Genomic DNA, 20,984 nt, shown 5'->3' on the forward strand with positions numbered 1-20,984 from the left:
GCATTTGTTTACTGTGCTGAAGTTTTGAAAACTAATTTTGAATAAAACTTGAATAACTGGCAATTGTTTGCTCATTTTAAGAGGTCTTTCATATTTTATAACATGCTATTTGATATAATGGTTTACAAACACAAAAGGGTAATTTATTAGAGTACTCGATTAATCGATAAAAGATTTGATAGAGTACTCGATTACAAAAATATTCGATAGCTGCAGCCCTAATATGTACAATTAGCAGCAGGATAAACACTGCAAACATACTATTACAGTGACTGGTGTAGCGTCATGAATGTCCTGTTTTTGACCTAAAGGTCATGATCTGTTGCGTCTGCTCGAGCAGAGACATAAAGTCTCTGACACAGGCTTAATCTACATGAGATATTGGCCAAGGTCTTTCATGCACTCATGCTCATCTAAACTGCTTCACCTCTGTTACAGCTCAAGACGAAGACGAAGAACTCTCTTGATAAACACATAATCAACAACTTTCTTATTACCAACAATAATGTGAGCCAAATGTTCAGTTAATCTGTGAAATGATAATGTTATTACTTGATATTATAATCCTGTGATCAGTAGTATTTTACAAGTGATTATAATCCTGGACATTTGCACTAGACACTGATGACACGTAATGCTAAAGTCACACGACACATTTCCTTTTGTCTGATCCAATCAGAACCTTCGTTTCTGACATGAGGCGTGGTTTTCTGTGGTGTTTGTATAAACCCTCGTTTGCATGTCAAATTCTAATTCGCCAGTAAACCAAAATATGACAATTATAAAAACTATTCCTCGCCACCTTTTCTTTGGTTCAAAGCGTTCTAGAGAAGTCTCGGACAGGCCATCCGGACTTCCTCTTCAGTCTAAAGAACCTTGACAAGCTGGATAAAATCTGTTGCAAGTTACACCTGACCGCAACGGTTCCTTCAGAATAAAAGCTGAACCTCACGACACCTTCAGGGTTTCGCTGACGCCAATGAACCTGTCGTGACCTGGAAGCATTCCAAGACTAGTTTGGTCGGCACCGCAGCTTTTCTACCGGCTTTGGTTCCAAGGAGGGTCCAAGAGGACCTTGACATTGTGGATCTAAACAGAGGCTTCCCCTGGGTACGTAGACCGACAGATGGCGTCTCATGTGTTATAAATCTCCAACTGTAGTTTAGAGCGAAACACTCACTCCCACTCAGAACTAAATGCATCTCTGGATCCGCTGGTTCTGATAACAACATTCCACATACATCATTATCTCACATCTCATTCCACCTAGTCCATCACACAGAGTGTTTAAAGTTAGTCTTGTTTAAACTGTGTAGAAATAAATATCTTAACTATTATAAACCTGATTCTCTTTCTTTCCTCTGAGTTAATACGAAGTGTCACTTAATCCATGCAATAAAAAGTTCTGATCCTCTGGTTAAAATATTCAAAGATCCATCAGATTGATATTTCATATTTCTATGGAATCTCACATTTTATGGTTCATAAGTAAGATGTAAACTACCCATCCGAAACACTGGTATGTAATGTGCACGTTAACCCCCTGGAGGCAGGCGTTGCAGATTTGCAACGTTAAAACCTACCTACCTGGTTACTTCACATACATATGTCATGAGCATTTTTTAACTCAGAAGTACCCTTGAAGAACTTAGTTGTTCGTCCTTTTATCAAAACTTATTTTGAGCCTGAGAGGGTTAATGTAGGTGTCAGCGAGTGTTCATGAGACAGACGGCAGAGGGGAAGAAAATGTTTTTGTGGCGAGAGGTTTTGGTCCTGATGGATCATAGCCTCCTGCCAGATGGAAGCATCTCAAACAGTCTGTGGCCAGGGTGAGAGATGTCACCTGCAATTCGGCCTGCTCTCCCCCGGGGCCTTGTGGCATACAGGTCATGGAGAGATAGAAGACTGCAGCCAATCACCTTCTTGTCTGAGCACACAATGTTGCAGTCTCTGTCTGTTCCTGGCAGTAGCAGTGTAGAACTGCACCATCATCTGGACTGGCAGCTTTGCTTTCTTCAGTTGTCGCAGGAAGAACAACCTCTGCTGGGCTTTCTTGATGATGGTGCTGATAATCGGCTCCCACGTGAGGTCCTGTGTGATGCAGGTGCCCGGGAAACAAAAGGAGTCTGTGATGACGATAGGAGTGTTGTTGAATGCAAGGGGAGGCAGGGGGGCTGTGACTTTCCTGAAGTCCACCATCATCTCCACTGTCTTCTGTGTGTTAATCACCAGGTTATTGTTACTGCACCAGCTAGGGTTGGGCATCGTTTGATTTAGAATGATTCTGATTCCAATTCCAATTCCTTGTTTCGATTCTGGTTCCTATCGATTCACGATTCTGATTCTTTCAAGACATTACATGTTTTAAATGAGCTAGCTAACCACAGGTCCTACTTGATGAAATAATCTTAACTTCAACATGAATTTTAATTCTATGAACAATAACATCACCTTCATTTAGACAAAAACATGTTTTGGAGAAAAAAAGAAAAAGACTTGCAGCACAACCAGTGTGTTTTTTTCTGACCATAACCAAAGTCCTGACGTATTTTAACAAGTTTCCTCTATGCCGCATTACGAATTAAAAGTTCGGCAGACGCGTTTGTTTATATTTGGCCGCTGCGCCGGGTGGGGGGAGGGGGGACTCGGTGCTGCACACAGACAGCAAGTGTGATCAGCTCTGAAAAGTGTTGATCACAATTTGCAGATCACGCTTATTTTTCACAGAGATTGGCCACGGATTCCTCTTCCGAACAGCATACTAGGGCTCGAAATAAAAAAACTTTGAACGATTCTGGGAAAAACTAACAGTTGGTCCCAGTTCCAATCGATGCTCGATGCCCAACCCTAACCAGGACATCAGCTGGTCCACCTCCCTCCTATATGCAGACTCATCAGCATCTGTGATGATTCCGATTAGGGTGGTGTCGTCCGCAAACTTAATCAGTTTGAAGGAGTCGTGGCTGGAGGTGCAGCAGTTGGTGTGGAGGGAGAAGAGCAGTGGAGACAGTACACAGCCCTGTGGAGCTCCTGTGTTGTCAGTTTTGAAGTCCAATACGGACTTCCCCAGCCGCACGTATTACCTATGGTCCGCACGTATTGCCTATGGTCCGTCAGGAAGTCGGTGATCCACCTGCAGGTGGAGTCGGGTACGGTGAGCTGAGCGAGCTTGACCTAGGAGCAAAGCAGCGATGATGGTGTTGAACGCAGAGCTGAAGTCCACAGACAGGATCCTGGCGTAGGTTCCTGGTATATCCAGATGTTGGAGGATGAAGTGGAGGGCCAGGTTGACGGCATCATCTACAGACCGATTGGCTCTGTATGCAAACTGCATGGGGTCCAGGAGGGGGGAGGTAGGGGACAAATGCACAGCGCTGCTTGCGATTACGTGCTTATAAGCACATTCTGGAGGCCACAGTTTAAAAAAACATATTTCTTACATTTAACTAAATAATTACACTTGACATTTCTTAATTTTACTAAACAAATTAGGAGTCAGACACAAGGAGCGTCACAGCACACTGACCTGTTGCTGGTCTCAGTTCAGTTTGCTGCACCGTGTTCTGCCAGGCTCAGCGCTTTAATGAGGCTTACTGAGTTCCAAGAATGAAATAACTAAGAATAAACTGCTCTCACACTGCCTTGTTGTTAACCGCTTCGTGATTGAGCACATTTGTTTGGTCAGTTGAAAACCTCATTTCTTCTTCTGTGGTTGCCCAGTATACATATATGATAGCTGTGATCTTGCGCCCTCTGGTGGCACAAATTATATTGCACCTAGCACAGCAGAAGGTCTTGAAGAAGTTAACCGGGAAAAACTAGTTTACCCGGTTAAAACATTAACGGTAATTAACCGGTTAACCATGTACTTCTCTATCACATGCAGAAGAAACTCTAAGAAACAACCGGGATCAGGATGACGTTGTGTTAGCCAGTTAGCATTTAGCTCTCTGCTGCATGACTTAAAGAGGCAATGTGTAGTTTTTATCGTTAATCTCTGGAAATATCCATCAAAATGTTGTTGAAAATGAATTAAATGATATCCAGTTGTTGAAAAATATTGGTGGCTTCTCAACATATAACCATAAAAATCAGGTCTAAAATACATGGGAGCTGGTCTAAGTCTCTGGGCGATGCCATATTAGGTGCCATATTTCCTTCTAGGGGAGCCCTTGAGGGCAAAATGCATTTGTAACAAACGGTCACAAAACTTCCACCATTCATAAACATTGTTTTTTTACACATTTACTTCCTTATAAGTTGCCAGTGATTAAAGGTAGTGTGATGTGCTTGTTGTTTACTGAAGTTTACACTACCTAGGTCTTTTTGACCCTAATGGGCATCCGTTGCAAGGTCTTACTGCAACACAAAAATACGGCTTGCTTACAACAATTTATGTATCTACTGCCCCCTATCGCCAGGAAAAACACACACTGTCCCGTCAAGACATCTGGTTTTAGTCATCATAATGAGCGACCATAGTGATCTTCCTACTGTAGATGCACTGCAGCTGTTTTATTGCATATAAAGCCTAAAGTGTAAGGATGTGTGTGCTACTGATATCATACCGTGCTGTGGATGTGCGTTTTCATCATTCTTGGGACAAAAACTTCTGATTGCTGTCACGAGGCTGATGTGAGCAGAACTGTCATCTCACAGAACACAACTGAAGGAAGGAAGATTTCATGTACAGATATTTCTGTCTTTAGCCATCGTTTTTCACGTGTGGCTTCCAGGTGAGTCCCTCAAGTGCTAATTAAATAGAATTTTGTAGGTGAGCTCAGACGGTTCTAATCAGTAACCCTCACAGCAACTCATGAGTGATCGATATCAGTGCCTGCTAATTAAGGTAGATGATTTTTCCAAAATTTGGTTCATTTTTCTCCATACTTTTGAACATTTTTCAATGATGTCAGCACATGGCCAGGACTGCCCTTACAAATGGTTGAACACAAAAAAATATGCCATGTGGGCAGAGCTTCTCAAGCTTGTCTGATGTGGTTTACCTACTTACTGTAGGTCCTCTCTGAGGATGATGAAGCTGGAAGCTCAAAGAAGGACAACAAGCCTTTGTTGGTGTTTAGTTCTGATGGGCACAGACACAATAAAACCCTAAAGACACTAAATACTGCTTCCAGTAAGAATAAAAAACTTTGCTCATGTTCCTGTGGCCTCAGACTACCTTCCTCTGACATAGACAGGAATCTGATTTGTTGTAAACAGACATTTCCTCTTGGTAACTTAAAAATTAAATGGATCACATTCTTGTTCTCTTTCTGGAGGCCACATTCCTTCAGTTTGAGTTGTGGTAAATTAATAAAAAATATAACAAAATTCACTGCAAAGCACATGAAGTACCTGTTGGAAGTGTGTTGTCTTTGTCTCAGTGCCATTGTTTTCATGTATGATTTAAATCAAAGAACAGATTGTAGGTAATCAACAAAACATTTTAAAAAAATCCTTATTTTTTAATACAGTTTTTGACGTCATTTGGTTTAAACTATCCAAACTTTCCAAGATGAGTTTTAAAGCTCTCCCTCCTCTCAGTAGGTGTTGATGTGGGGCCTATTGCGTTAAAAGAATGTGTGTGCGTGTGTGTGTGTACAGGCATATGTGTGTGTGTGTGTGTGTGTGTGTGTGTGTGTGTGTGTGTGTGTGTGTGTGTGTGTGTGTGTGTGTGTGTGTGTGTGTGTGTGTGTGTGTGTGTGCATGCATATGCGTGTATGAGTGTGTGAGTGCGTGCATGTGTATGCCTTCGTGTGTGTGTGTGTGTATATGCATGTGTGCGTGCATATATGTGCGTGCAAGCATGTGCATGTGTGCATGCATGCTTATGTACATGTGTGTGTGTGTACATGTGTGTGTGTGTGTGTGTGTGTGTGTGTGTGTGTGTGTGTGTGTGTGTGTGTGTGTGTGTGTGTGTGTGCATGCATATGCGTGTATGAGTGTGTGAGTGCGTGCATGTGTATGCCTTCGTGTGTGTGTGTATATGCATGTGTGCGTGCATGTGCGTGCAAGCATGTGCATGTGTGCATGCATGCTTATGTGCATGTGTGTGTGTGTACATGTGTGTGTGTGTGTGTGTGTGTGTGTGTATGCATGTGTGTGCATGCGTGTGTATTAGTGCTGCTCTGCAGTTTCACCACACTTCGAGCGGACGCCTATTCAGGATTATTGCCGTGAGTTGCGTGTAAAGCAGGTTGCTCAGCCTGTCTGCAGCCCGCTGCTGAACCTGCTCTGAAACTGTTCACCTGTGCTGAAAGAAGAGTCGCCATTTCAGCGCTGTCAGTCTGGATCAGTGTTTCCTGTGGCGCTGTGCCCTCTTTCAGAGCTCCTCTGTCGTTGATCTGTTCCCCAGCCCCTGGCTCTCTCCCTGTGTATACAATGGGCCCTTTGAATCTACATCTACTACTCACGTTTGACATTGCTTGGCATATTTTTAACAATTATAGCCATCCAACTCCAGTCATCCCTATTTGTTGCTGCTTGATTGAAGTGAACTGCAACTGAATTGAGTAGAAACCCATTGAAACGGGGAACCGGGAGGAAGCTTGCAGGAATTAGATTGCAGCGCAGATAAGTTCTATATAGAGCGAGTAAACACGTTCTTATCTTGTTATCCAGCTTGCACATTAACACATGATCTGTGGAGGAGGGTTTTAAAGGATACATCAAAATCTAATCATTGTGTTTGGCTTGCACCCTCTCCCTCCTGCTCTTTGTCTCTATTTCTGTTCCTCACGATGCAAAGGACCCCAGCCCACTGGCAAGAACAACGGAGGGGTCAGAAGTACCAGCAATTTTCCTGCACCTGCTGAATGCTTCGGAAACGAGTGCTCCAGTGATTACGTGGCCCTAATGTGCAGTGTTTAAAGAGCAGTTTCCTGCAGCAGAGTTAAATGGTGGTGCCCTCTGTGAAGTATTAATGATGTGGATGGATGAATCAGGTCGGCACAAACCTGTTGACGGCAGCCACGGCGCTCTCCAAAGCTGTGCCCAGACATCAGGCTTAACCGCTTGGCAAATTGGACATGCTTGTTGGCTGTAGCTCCAATTTATGTGCACTCTCTATTGCAGTTAGTCCATCTTCATTATTGAAATGGCCTCTCGTCTCAGGTCTTTGACAGAGTGGTGGATATGCTAAAAGAGGGAGCCTACAGGAAAATCATGAATAATGTGGAAAATAAACACATTTGAGGCGGTAGAGCTGGCTGGAGGGAGGGGTGCTGGGGGTGTTGGTACATGCCCCACTTTGATTTTCCCTCTGCCTCCCCTCGTGTGATTGTATGTGCAGCTTCTGCTGGGAGTATGTTGATGCTGGGGGGGCTTTATCTCACACACGCGGTAATGCGTGCACACCTAAAAGCAGCTCTCGGCGCTGAACTCTTGCAGCTGTTGCTTGAACAGCATCCCAGCTGTGCACTGTCACGGGCGTGCTGGAGACACACTTCCTCACGGGCTTCAGGCAGGTTCAACAAAACGCTGATAGCTTCTCTCCACTTTCCTCAGGACTGCTGTATCGATCAGGGCGGTAAGCTTAGCTCATCTCTGCCAGTCGGTTCCATTCCATGCTTTATTTAAGGGGATTGATTTATATCCTGAGGTCAAACTTAAAATATTCAGTGATTAATAAATACATGACCTAAAAATAATTTTATAAGTCTTGTTCAGCACTTTAGAATGAGCTCACGGCCTTCTCCCTGAGGAGAAACCCACACCCTGGATGAACATTTTCCGTTTTGAGCCATTATTGAAAATGTAATTAAAATGATTTAGAAGAATAACAAAGGTGTGAATCAGATTATGCTGATGTATGTTCAAACATTCACGTTTCTAATGCATTTAATTATTGGTTTGATCGTTAATAACCACCATGATCAGGTGTGTAGGAGTATGGCAGATCCTGCAAATGCAATGTTATGGCTTTTCTTTTAAAAACCAAACGTAGATAAACGTTCACCACGATTGTTACACATGATGTTCCACTCATGTCAGTCAAGCAAGAGCTCCCTTTGACGAGGATGCTTCTCATGACAGACGAACCTTTTTGGACACAACACTGATAAACTCCTAAGTACATTTAACCCTAACCTTTAAAGAAGAAATGTCAGATCTACCACAATTAAAATATATATATATATATATATATATTCTGGGTCATTTGCTTTCTTATATTTGACTATCAGACAAAGATTTGTCAAATTTTTATTATCTGGTTTCAAAATATCTAGTAGATTATAATATATATATGAACAGTAAGAAGTTAATGATAAAATAAAATGTTATCAAAGAACTGGATGTATTATCGAACTGGCTAAAAATCGGTTTCGGTGACAGCCTCCATTGTTGTGTTAAAGAACTCAGCAGCAAAATGAGGATAATGTTTCAATATTAGATTTTTGAATCATGTAGAAAAGTGAGTTGTGGCACAAAGACCTGGTGAAGGATGTTTTAAGTGCATTTGTCCTTTTGAGGTTCTGCTCAGTAATTCGATAACTCTCATTTTAGTCCAACTGAAGGATGCATTGAAATTTTCAAAAAAGTAATACATTTAAAGAATACTTGAAATTTAAAAAAAATCAGATTTTCATTTTTATCATTATTAACATAAATTACTTTAAAATGCAGTAATATTTTTATTGCTCTTAATGAAATCAATATAAAGATTATGTGTGTATTAATTTATATTACAGCTTCCTATACGACTCCCCTTAAGATTCTAACTATGAGGAATCAACAGGACCTCATGGACTAATATTCTGTTTTACTTATTTTACAGATTCTCCTTTCTCCAATAAACAATCTTTGCCCCTTTTCACATTTAAAATCAAACATCTAATTATTATTGCTCTTTTTAAACATTGTGCACTGTTCTAAAAGCTCTATTGTCCGTGTACCTGCTGTACACGTGAGTGGATGTGATGGCTCATGAAGTAATTACCCCCTGAGCCAGTGGTGTGTGTTTGCTAGTGTAAGCTGAAGCAGGGGCTCCCTTCAGGTAGCTCTCCCACTCGGGTCAGTACACAGCTAATGACATTTAGAAGAAAAAGGATGAAAGAGACGGCAGTAGGTTGCAGTCAGCTGCACACTACTCTTGTCTTATTGGCTACCGTCCATCTTAATCTCCCAGCCACCCTTTTCACACCACAAGGAGATCATGTTATTAGATCCCCTCCCTCGCCTCATTTGTCATCCTGCAGCACCGATACTCCAGAAAGGGGCTGCAAGGGATGGAAAAAAGGAAAAGGAAACAATATTAAAAGGCAGGAGACATCAAAAGTTCACCAGTTACAGTCTCTGAGTCTGTAAACTTTCCCTCACAATCGGAACACTTTCACCCAGTGTTCGGAAGGCTGACTAACTTCACCTTCTCTACCTTTATAATATAATTTGTATTACACACACACACACACACACACACACACACACACACACACTGTGCATGCACACACTCATCTCCCACCTACACCTTCACTATCACAAGTCGCTACAATAAAAAGTATTGTTAGAGTTTGCCGTCAGTTCCTCAGTCACGTTGCTTTAATCTGGCTGCTCTTTGAGCCGAGCAGCTCTTCTGCCACAGAGGGAGGAAGTCAGCTAATTACAATAAACAAATATGCTCAGAAATGCCTACGTGAGGCGCACATAAGTTAACAATGCAGCTATAAATGTTAAATGATGCTTAAAATAGGATATCATAGCTAACAGTTGCCATAGTGATTTCAGTTGTGACCAAGCCCCCACAATGCGGGTCTGAAATTGAAGCCAATGTGGAAGTGAAATAAATTGCAGTTCCACGCTCATCCGCTGGGGGCTGGTGTCAGGAGCGAGCAAGTCCTCATTGACTCCCATGTTAAAAATACAAATTTCACAGCAGAAATAAACATGTTTACAGCCTGGTTCCAAAACATGTTTTAGGTTTAATAGATATAGTTTACACTCATGACAACTCTGAGGGGGGTGAATTTTTATTGTCATTCTTCTGTTTAAGTGTATTAAATGCCTAAAATTCTGTATAATTAATGAGCATCAAACCCACGTGACCACATAGCTAGCTCAGTGGAAAGGCCTCAGTAGCCTCAGTCTGAGCCTCGGCCTCGCCTGAAAACTGTTCCGCAATTTTTAGTCTCTGAACTTAGACCAGTAGTTGTAGCGTTTGTGCGTTCTTTTTTGGATATTATTTGTGCAATTGTTGGACAAAATGACTTGCTGTGGTATTAATTGCACTAATTGAGCATCCAAGGAGTCTCCACTTCATTTTTTTCGATAAGTAAAATAACATTTATTTATTTTAGGTCACTGCTGCTTTTGCACTAGCTGAGCTTATCAAAGTAGCGAGCTAACTACCATTTTAACATGTACTGTTTAACCATGAGATTTAGATGTAATACGGTAAAATAATTAATAGGGTATATGTCGATGGGTGTAAAACCCAGTGCATTTAACATAAAATGGGTTGAAATATGACATGTTGGTGGAGCTCTCGGAGGGAGACTTCTGTGTTCCATTCTTCCACCCGGTTCTTCCCAGCGGTCAGCCTCTCTGACAAACCAATATTACAATAATATAATTTTTATTCAAGGGGAACCTCGTACACAAAAGGCTCCTCTTGATAGAGCAAATCTGTTCAGCACATTCTGACAGACAGACCACCATTCTTCTGTCATGTTGCTGTAGAGGACATTTTGAGTTTTTGTTTTTAAAAATAAATAGTATTACATTTAAAGAGCCATACTTTGACATTATCATTTTCCCACACTTTCAGTATACCTGTTTTTGTTGTTTTTCAATAAAGAATGACAACTTATTTAAGTGTATGGGTTTTTTGCACACAAATATCTATCTTTAAAAAATATCTGCAAATATCTGCAAAGGTAATATTTGCATAACAAGTATGATTAGGTTTTGCAATACCGCAGCCTCTAAGGGTTGTTTTAGTAAGATTTTTAAACCAAGTGAAGTTAGTAAAGAACACATTTCTATTGGCTGCTAAGAAACAGTTGGACTTAAAATGGGCCTGTTGTAGAAACAACTTGGCATAAATTATTCGTCCTTCCTTTTTTGTCTTAACCAAAGAAATTCCAGTAATTGAGTAAAAACATTTAATTTTTTACATCACATTTTATAAAATAAGTGGACACAAAGTGTTGGTACATTAAAAAAAAGGTAAAATAATAAAAGGAGCCCAGACAGCTGCAGAGTTAGTGGAACATTGGGTTGTGAAGGAAGAACAGAGTTGTCAACAGTGTTATGGCTATAGATAAATTATATCAACAGCACATTAGCTATAACAGTCAGGGATATGTTTATCCTGTTTGTCTGAAAATAAACCTGTCCTAAAGGCAAAATTCAAAAGCAGCGGGACTCCCACCTGGAAGTCTTTCACTGCTTTTAGAGCTGGCCATTAAGACAATCTGCAATATTAGTTAAAAAAATCATTTCCCCTATTTGTGAAATGAACTTTGTCTGACAAAAATATCCCCGGACTGTCATGTCTGATGTGAGGATGCACAACAACTGTTCCATTTAAGCTAGAAATAAGTGTAGCCATGACACTGTTGACAAACCTCCTGGCCTTCTGTAAGTGAAAAATGAGAGGTTCTTACATTTTATTCATGAGCCGTAAGGCATGGGATTCCATAGGAAATATGAAATCCACCTCACGGATCGGGGGTTATTTAAACAAGAAGATCGGATCTTTTTAATGCAGAGATTGTGTAACCATTATGTATCCACTCAGAGACAACAGAATAGAGAGAGTCAAGTTTAAAAGTTAAGAATTTTATTACTAACAATTAAACTAGGCTTATTCAAGAACTAAGTGTATAGTGTGACTAAAAATGGATGAGACTGTGAATGGATGACCTGTCATGTAAATCAGAACCAGCAAATCCGAAGAAGCAATTAGTTCTGATGGGAACTGAAGATGTTGGTTTGGATTAAGCTTGGGTTAGTTTCAGAACCTCATGAGACACCATCAAGCCGGTCTATTTGCCTGGTGGAAGTCCTCTGGTGAGATCAGGAATGTCGAGGTCCAAGCGGACCCTCTCTGGATACCGAGCTGGTAGAAGAGCCGCGGTTCCGACCAGACCCGTCGCGAGTTACCTCCGGCACACGACTCTTTTCTTGGCATCTGTTCAGACCCAGCCTGGGTCGGTGGAGCATTTATTCTGAAAGGAGCTGTTGTTGTTGCTTGTTATAGCGACTGGATTTTCTCAGCTTGTCGAGGTTCTTTCGGTTGAAGAGTTAAAGGTCGGATTGGCCGCTCCGACGCTTGCTCTGGAACGCTTGAACTGGCGTTAGAGCTAACGTGGCTCAGTTTTATACCTCGGATGTTATGGTATATTGTCGAATGAAAATTACCAAACACCGTCAGAAGCACACCTCTTTCAGATCTGTAAAATTCTGATTGGATCAGTGAGAGAATGCGTTATGTCTTTTTAACACTATGTGAAATGAGTCCTGTTGGAACATTTAAGATTACAGACTTATTTTCTAAGATCATAATAAAATAATTAATATTTTTATTTCACAGGTCGGTCGCATCTTATTATTGACTAACACTTTGATGGATTAGCTTTATTAAAATAGAGTTCTTTGATTAATTAAAAGAAAAGAGTTCATTCTTCTTTCTTCTGTCTTCATGCTGGAATGTAAATAGTTTAGAAGCGAATGCATGACCTTGAGGCTGTTTCATGCACACTGACACTGTGTCAATAGGAAACAGCTGTTAGGGTAGAAATGGCTCCTTCATCACGTTACACCTTCTCAATTTTAGTAGGTTTTACACCTGCCCTCCATCTAGGGCTGGGCGATATGACGATTTTAGACCGTTTTACGATCTACACATCTGACGGTCTGTCATTTTTGAGAGACCTTTTTATCACGATTCACAGCTCTGCTGTTGAATTTCTGCCTCTGAATGAAAAGGGAACTTACCCCAGTCGAATGACATGCCTTTGTTTGACCCTTAACCAATCAGAGTGAGTCATAGTAATATATTAGTGCCCCGCTTGTTTTCACCTGTGTGTGAACTGTGAACAATCATGGCTTCGGCCGCGGCTGGGAGCGACAACGAGGTTTTCATTCCGAAGACCGAGCACCGATTCACGTCATTTCAAACGGTGCCTCGTTTCGGTACCCGTCCTTCATAACGAGAACTTGCCAAGAAAGCTGTGCATACGCAAGAGCGTTATGTTGTCGGTCCCTGTGAGCGAGTTGTAAACAGAGCAGCATGGTAGAAAGAAGAACGCACGCTAACGCTTGGGTCCACTTCACTAAATGTGATGGGTAACTGGGTGATGAAACCAGCGACAGACAACGATCTAAGTGAGACATCCTCATCTTAATCTGCTCCGGTAGATAAATAAATGTTTAAGATAACGTTACCTTGATATGTTAGCTTCCGTTTCGCTAATGGTGCGTTCGCTTTCTCCTCGGAACTCCGAATTTCCGACTAGATGAACATGAACGCGCTCTAGAGTTTGGCTTCACTTTACTAAATGCGGCGGGTGATTGGGTGAAGATGAAACCAGCGACAACGATCGAAGTGTGAGGCATCATCGTTTTAATCTGCTCCAGCAGTTAAATAAACTATTAAAGATAACGTTAGCTTGATATGTTAGCTTCCATTGCCACCGTTGTTATTAGCTAATGGTGCGTTCGCTTTCTCCTCGGAAATTCTAACTTCCCAGTAGGAAAAATCACATGAACAAAGACGGCCAAAGGAATGAAGATACACAGTAAATTTAGTTCACAGTAAAGATGTTTGCTTCAATTTAATTATCAGCTTATAAAACTACAAGGACAATGTTAAAATACAAACAGTTGAATGTTATTTATCGTGATATTTATCAAATATTGTTATATATTGAGAAAAATATATATTTAATTATAAAAGAGAATTAAAATATGAAACACTCAAAAGTATCGAAAATTGGTACCGTTAAGTACCGTTATCGATTCGTAGGTACCGGGAATTAGTACCGAATCTATTCAAATGTCAAAGGTACCCATCCCTATCCATTATATGGAACTGGTTTGGTTTTTCACCAGATGACAAAGAGCAGCGAAACGTCATTTGCAAAGTTTGCAAGGAGAGCGTCAAGGCAAGTGATGGCAACACCACAAACTTGTTTAATCACTTGAAAAGAAGGCATCCCAAACAATACAATGAGAGCCAGCTGGCAGCTAAAGCTAAAAAGCCTGCGGCTGCAGCGGCTAGTGCTTCTTCCAGGCAGCAAACGCTAACAGAAACACTCACAAAACTCACTCCTTACGACAGAGACAGCAGACGATGGAACAGCGTGACAGATGCTGTGACGTACCACTTGGTTAAAGATTTGTGTCCCGTGCAAGCAGTAGGAGCGGGATTTAAGAAAATGATAAAAACATTGGATCCGCGCTACAAGTTTCCCAGCCGCAAGTATTTTTCGAACACCGCCATTCCACGCATGTACGCTGAATGCAAAGTGAGCGTTGCAGAAAATATTCAGAATGCGCAGTTTTTTGCTACCACAAGCGATCTCTGGTCCAGCCGCACATCAGAGCCGTATTTGAGCTTAACTATCCACTACATGAGCAACTGGGAGCTGCATAGTATTTTGAACAAGTTAATGTTTGCACAATACGTTTGCAATTGACATGTTTGCACTTTATGTTTACGAATTTAATTTATGTTAAGTTACTTGAAAAATGAGAAAAACTGATTTTTGTAATTGTTTCTCTCAGGGCTTTTATCATCTCTGGTGTGAGTTTAAAATATAAGTGTGTTAGCACTGTGTTGATTATTCCTAATATGAATAAATGTTTGTTTATTCAATGTTTCTCTTCTTTAATACACAATTGAAGTTATGCTATTCATGGATAAAAAATCGTGATAAAATCGAAATCGTGATAAAATATTGGAAAAATCGTGATATTCTATTTTTGCCATATCGCCCAGCCCTACCTCCATCTACACCTTTGGGTGATGGATGACATGATGATCATCAAATGAGGGTGTAGAAGGTGAAGCCGGTGCAGGTCTTCCTTCATCATGTTGACCAGCTTCACACTGCTGACCACCCCCATGTCATTGATGCCACAGTGGATGAGAAGGACATCAGGAGCTGCTCTTCCTCGCAGGGAGTGGAAAAAGAAGGGGAGAAGGTCCTTCCCCCTCAGTCCGCTCCAACCAAACCAGGAGACAGTCAGGGAGGCCAAGGTTGTCTCCGAGGGTCTCTGCAGCTCTTTGGGCACCACGCTTCACGTAGCTGTCTCCAATGATCCAAATGGCTTTGGAGAAAAAAATAACAGGTTTGGCCTAGCTGTTTAAAGTACAAAACCATACATGAAGTGGTCAAGACAGGTATTTGGTACTTACACTTGCTGCTTTGTGTAGCTGATGTTGAAGACACACAGGCTGCCATGGTTTCCTTTTAACAGATCTAAGAAAAAAATATAAGAAAAAAAAATGAAACTTAAAAACTCCCAGACCTCATTTCATGATTGCTAATCAGCGATGGCTGATTTATTGTTTGGATCACAGTGAGTTACACTAATTAATATATTTTTATTTCTACTATACATACATACTTTTTAATTATTATTTTCACGACTGTTATCAGGCTCTCTTGTTCTGGTTCTCATGATAATTCAGTTTCTTCCAGTAAGTTATCTTGTGCTTACTTCATCTGGATAATGTCTCTTTACTTTTGGTTAATTGTACTGAGTCCAGAATAAAGGCTACTTGGCTTTACAAGATACAAACAAGTATTAAGTTTTAGAAATATATGAAATGTATTTAGCCTGCTAATTTATCTCAATTACTAATAACTACCGTATTTTCCGGACTATAAGTCTCACTCTTTTTCATAGTCTGGCTGGTCCTGCGACTTATACTCCGGAGCGACTTATATACCAAATTATGTAGGCTATACCGTGCTGCTGCGGACCGTCTGCGGACCAGGAATGAGCTCCCCTGCCCTGCTGCGAATAAAAAACACACAGCCATCACCTGCTGGAGTCTGTTGCGCACCGTTGCGCACTGGATCTGGCCCAGGTTTCAGCTCCTCTGCCCCGCCATCACCTGTTGCAGCCTGTGGTGCGCTGCTGCGGGCCGGCTCCGACCCAGGAATGAGCTCCCCTGTCCCAAAGGGAGGGTTTCAAACACCGCCATCCTCTGCTGGAGACCGTGGTGCGCTGCTGCGCAGGGTTCTTTATTCTGTTATTGTTACCGGTACTTGCCTTGCAATGTAAAATGTTTGGTCTCAGATTTTGTAAGAAAAATAATAACATTTCCCCCCAAAATGCGACTTATAGTCCAGTGCGACTTATATATGTTTTTTTCTTCTTCATTATACATTTTATGGCTGGTACGACTTATGCTCCGGAGTGACTTATAGTCCGGAAAATACGGTACGTTAAAAATATTGAAAACTTGCTCAAAGCAAAATATCTTTTCATTAAGGAAATAACTTACAAACTTACTGATTTAATACTTTTTTAGTCACAGAAAGATAGTTTTCATGAAAAAGCGCCGCAAACCTCCACACAAACTCCGTGTTAGCTTCAGGTCGCTGGTGTTCCACAGAGTTTGCTCCGGTTGTAACTAGGTAGCTACTAGGGATGAGCCGGATACTCGTTTCAGACAAGTATCCGGTACGGATAAAGCGTTTTTGACGAGTACGAGCATGACACGAGTAAAACTGGTAAATATCTGTAATCGTGCTGAAGGAAAATCCTCATTGGGTAACTGACTGTCTTCACGCTCTGTGATTGGCCAGTCACATAGAGCACCCGCCCCTCCCTACACACAAAACTCTCTAGCCGGCCGGGAGCGCAGTCAGTCTGTCCGGCTCATCCACGCACACATACAGACATTTACGGATCTCGCTGTGATTTCTTCACTGTTGCTCACGTTTCTTCAGTTTTGCCTAGGTTTTCTTCAGCTCGCCTCTTTTTCGGTTGAATATTTAAAGTTACTTTTTTCGTAACTTACATGGTGCATTTGACAAGACAGAGCTGACGTGCTGCATCAGTCACTCACTACCTCCGCTCCGGTCGGGTTTTTTATTTATTTTTTACTCCCTCTCTCTCCCTCACCCTCTCTATCTCTCTCAGACACACACACCTCAATCCACATTGTTTTGTTTAACTTTGTGTGGGGCAAAATGCCAAGAACGTTAAAAAAAATCAGTTTAATCAAATTAAAATAAAAAAAATCATAAAGTTGTGTCTGGTTCTAGCATTTCATATTTCTTAGTTCCTACTGCATGAGTTCAAATGTATTAATCCATCCACTTAAATATTAATGTTCTAATTTTATTGAAACACTTGTTCTGAAATAGTTCCTTTACTCTTGTGATCAAAAATATTAAATCTCAATTCTGAGGCTGCTCTGTAAATAGTTTTCAAATAAACAATACACATAGCAACTTCTGATCAATCCATATCAATTTCAGACTTAAAGTAATATATTGCTGTAAACCACACTCTCGGTTAAACCACGCCCACTTCTGGGTTATGCCACGCCCATTCCGAGTACAGATACAGATACAGATAATTTAGTTGGTTGAATAGATACAGATACAGATAGTGGTGTACTCGCTCATCCCTAGTAGCTACCTCCATTAGCTTAGCTCCCACCTCCACGTTAGCTTGTAGCTAGTTCGATTGGGTGTCGTCATTTGATCCCAGCCTTACAGCCCCACCCTCAGCTCCACCTCTCTTCCCTTTTGTGGAATTGTCTGGGCTTGACGGAACCTGTGACACGGTCAAAATGGCGGTGGTGGCCACCTCCCATTTTTCCTCCAAAACATGTTGTTGGAGCCTATGGAAACCCATTGTCCATTTATATATATGCTGATGGTTGTGACTCTTGTACTTTGGTTGCTGGCGAAGTTTGAATGAATCTTTAGGCGTGACTTTTCTTCATACACAGCAGAGAAGCTAGTGATTGCTCGATGCTCAAAGAGTTGTCTTTAACGGTCTCAATCATGTTTTTAATCATTTTCTGTCTTTGAATTGTCTTTGCTATCAAGCAGGACACTTTTTGTACTCAAGTCTCGTTCTGTGCTGCTCTTTCAACAGGTGGGACGGCCAAAATGATGCGTAGGCGGTGCTGCATCGAGCCGTATTGATGGATGTGTTAGCAGACAGCAGTCTCACATTGATTGTGAAGACTTCAGACGCAGAGAATGCAAACGTTGTGGAAAACGCAGGTAAAACACTTTTATCTGACATTTACACCCAGTAAACCTAATGTGCATTTAATAGAACTTTACCAACATGTTCATTTGTTTTATTTTTTAAAAGAATTTCCTTTGAATGTTTAAATAGACTTGGTTGCAGACCTAAAAGGCGGATTCGTCTTTTTCCTCTCAAGAATAAAAGGCCTTTTTGCTTGTAAAAAAAAAGAAATCTTTAAAGAGACAATTAGTATTAACACATACCCGAGAACTAGTTTCCTTAAATGAGTTTTTCACCCTTTAGTTTTAAGCTCTCTGAAAAGAAATGGGAAGAGTGTAACAGTTGTCTTTTTTCCTGAATGAGAAGTGGAAAAGCAGCATTAAATGAGGCTTTTTGAGCTATTGTTAATCCTCTCTCCTCATGCGTTTACAACACCTTCTAAATTTTCTCATAAAAAGGTGCAAATGTGTCACAGGGTGCAGCCATTAATGCTCTCACACATGCTCACCTTCATTATCATGGACAAAAGAGGTCTGAGTGGAGAAAAACTAAACAGTTAATTTTGATTTATTTTTATGTTTGTGATTAATGATTCCATCTGCTAACGCACTGTAAGTCTAACACGTGTATGTTGTTGCATGAGGATTTTTCAGATCGCCTTTGGTCCTGCAACATGCAGAAATCTCATTTAAATTAAAACTTTTAATTTTAATTTTGTTTTCATATTTGATGCGATCAAATTTGCAGCAAGATCTCTTTTGTGAGATAATGAAGGTTTATTTTATTCTGTCTCAACAACAAATCTACACTAATTTGTTACTCTGGGTTTAATTTCAGCTTAAACTTTAAAACACAGAAAGACAGCAGTATGAACACCTCTGCGATAATATAATCTATTCCTGTTCTTCACTGGTCTAAACCCTCTCGAGGCAGGCATTGCAGATTTGCAACGTTAAAACCTACCTTGTTACTCCACATCCATATTTCATGAGCATTTTTTAACTCAGAAGTACCCCTGAAGGACTTAGTGTTTCGTCCTTTTATCAAAACTTATTTTGAGCCTGAGAGGGTTAATGTCCTTTAAGGATACGGAGCTAAATGAGAAGAAAACGTAACATTATTTCATGTCCATTTAGCCTGTGCAGCACACATTATCTGTTCTATGTGTAATGAACGCTAACTGTAAAGTTTTTAAAGCACAATAAACATTATGAGAAACCTGAAACACTAAAAATGTTCAGACAAGTTGAACATGCTGGATGGAGCAGAGATGTTTCACCACTAAGCGTTTGCACCAGGATAACGGTTTTTAAGCAGGTCAGATTTGTTCTTTCAGTCGTAAGATATTTTACATAATGTACAAGCTAAATGTGGTAAACAAACAAAATTCTAGACAAACTGGAGTGAAAATGTAAAAACAGAAGAAAAAAAACATTTCTTTCTGCTCTCCTGATTCATTGAATCATTTTTCATGTTTTACTTTTGCTCATAGAAATGAAGCCTAACTAACGAATGACTGCAGATAAAATGATGCTTTTGTGTGTTTTATCATTGACGATATTAAAATAAGGTTGACGATTTATCCTTTTTCTCTGCCTCTTGATCAGCTGATCTGTGGGTGGGTCTAACGACTGTGCAGCACAGGGGGAAGGTTCAGACTTGTGTTTTATTCCTGAGCCCTAATGTCGCTTATTATTAAAATGAGAGAATCAGCTGAAACAGGATCTGTGCTAGCGGGGTACAAATTAAAAAGAGGCTTCCAGGGGAGCCCAATGAGAGGGGGGATATTTTGCCTTGGTGCCCAAAATGCCTTGATACGGCCCTGGGTGAGGGACTGAGTTTCGAAGGTGAGTTGTATCAAATACATAAATATTACTTGCTTATAAATGATTGCTTTGTAACGGTAAAACGTGTAGGGGGATAAATCTGCCTTCCATTTCAAGCTCTTTGTTGTGTTCGTTATTTGCCTATTTTCCTGTCCTGACTGTCTAATTTTCCTGCATCTCCTCTCAATCCTACAGAAAAACTGTTTCCTGGCTTCCTACTTTTTCACTTCATGAGTTATTTTTAACTAAGCACATCAAAGGCATCTACCCACCGCAAAACAGCGGAGTGCGCACACGGCTGCGCCGGTCGGGGGAAATCACCGGACCACGGGTGATGAATTCTGTTGCAGCGGAGCGCGTCAGGCACAAATAAAACACAGATAGCACCAGAGATGAGCAGACATTAATGATTGGGTGTTAATTATATTTTTTTGGTGGGGCCACTTTGAGAATGTTACTTTGGCCGTGTGCAGGGTGCAGCCTGGAGTGCATCACCGGTCAGCGCTGTGTCCTCTCCGCTCAAAAGAATCCCTGGTACGAAGAGAGGCCATATAATTAATGTAGCATAGGTTGAAACTATATTTTATTCGAACCCTACGTGCTGCATGCAAGCAGTATTTTTGTGTTTGAGTAAGGCCTTACCAACGGATAGGGTCAAAAATCCCTGGGAGCGCAACCTCCAGCAAAACAACAAGCACACCAGACTCCCTCTCATCACTGGCAACGAGTGAAGAGGTAAACGTGTAAAACAACAACGTTTATTAATGGTGAAAGTTTTGTCACCATTCTTTACAAATCAGTAAATGTATTTTGTCCTCACGGGCTCCCAAAGGAAAAACCATGGCATCTAATATGGCGTCGCCCAGAGACTTAGACCCGATGGTTAGATGTTACGAAGCCGACAATATTTTTCAGCAACTGGGCATCATTTAATTCTTTTTCAACAACATTTTGATGGATGTTTTCAGAGACTGACGGTAAAAACTA

At 41.0% G+C, this 20,984-nt stretch overlaps 1 protein-coding gene across 1 annotated transcript in view; it reads left to right on the plus strand.

Moving 5' to 3' along the window:
• Positions 1 to 20,984, plus strand: part of nexmifb (neurite extension and migration factor b) — a 108,676-nt gene that overhangs the window by 78,067 nt on the left and 9,625 nt on the right. The window contains exon 2 of the mRNA XM_015943221.3: positions 18,073 to 18,203. Within this exon, the coding sequence (XP_015798707.3) occupies positions 18,122 to 18,203 (82 nt within the window). The 5' untranslated portion in view covers positions 18,073 to 18,121. The remainder of the gene's footprint in view (positions 1 to 18,072; positions 18,204 to 20,984) is intronic.

This window comes from Nothobranchius furzeri, chromosome 1 (genome assembly GCF_043380555.1).
Source record: "Nothobranchius furzeri strain GRZ-AD chromosome 1, NfurGRZ-RIMD1, whole genome shotgun sequence".
Lineage (NCBI taxonomy): Eukaryota > Metazoa > Chordata > Actinopteri > Cyprinodontiformes > Nothobranchiidae > Nothobranchius > Nothobranchius furzeri.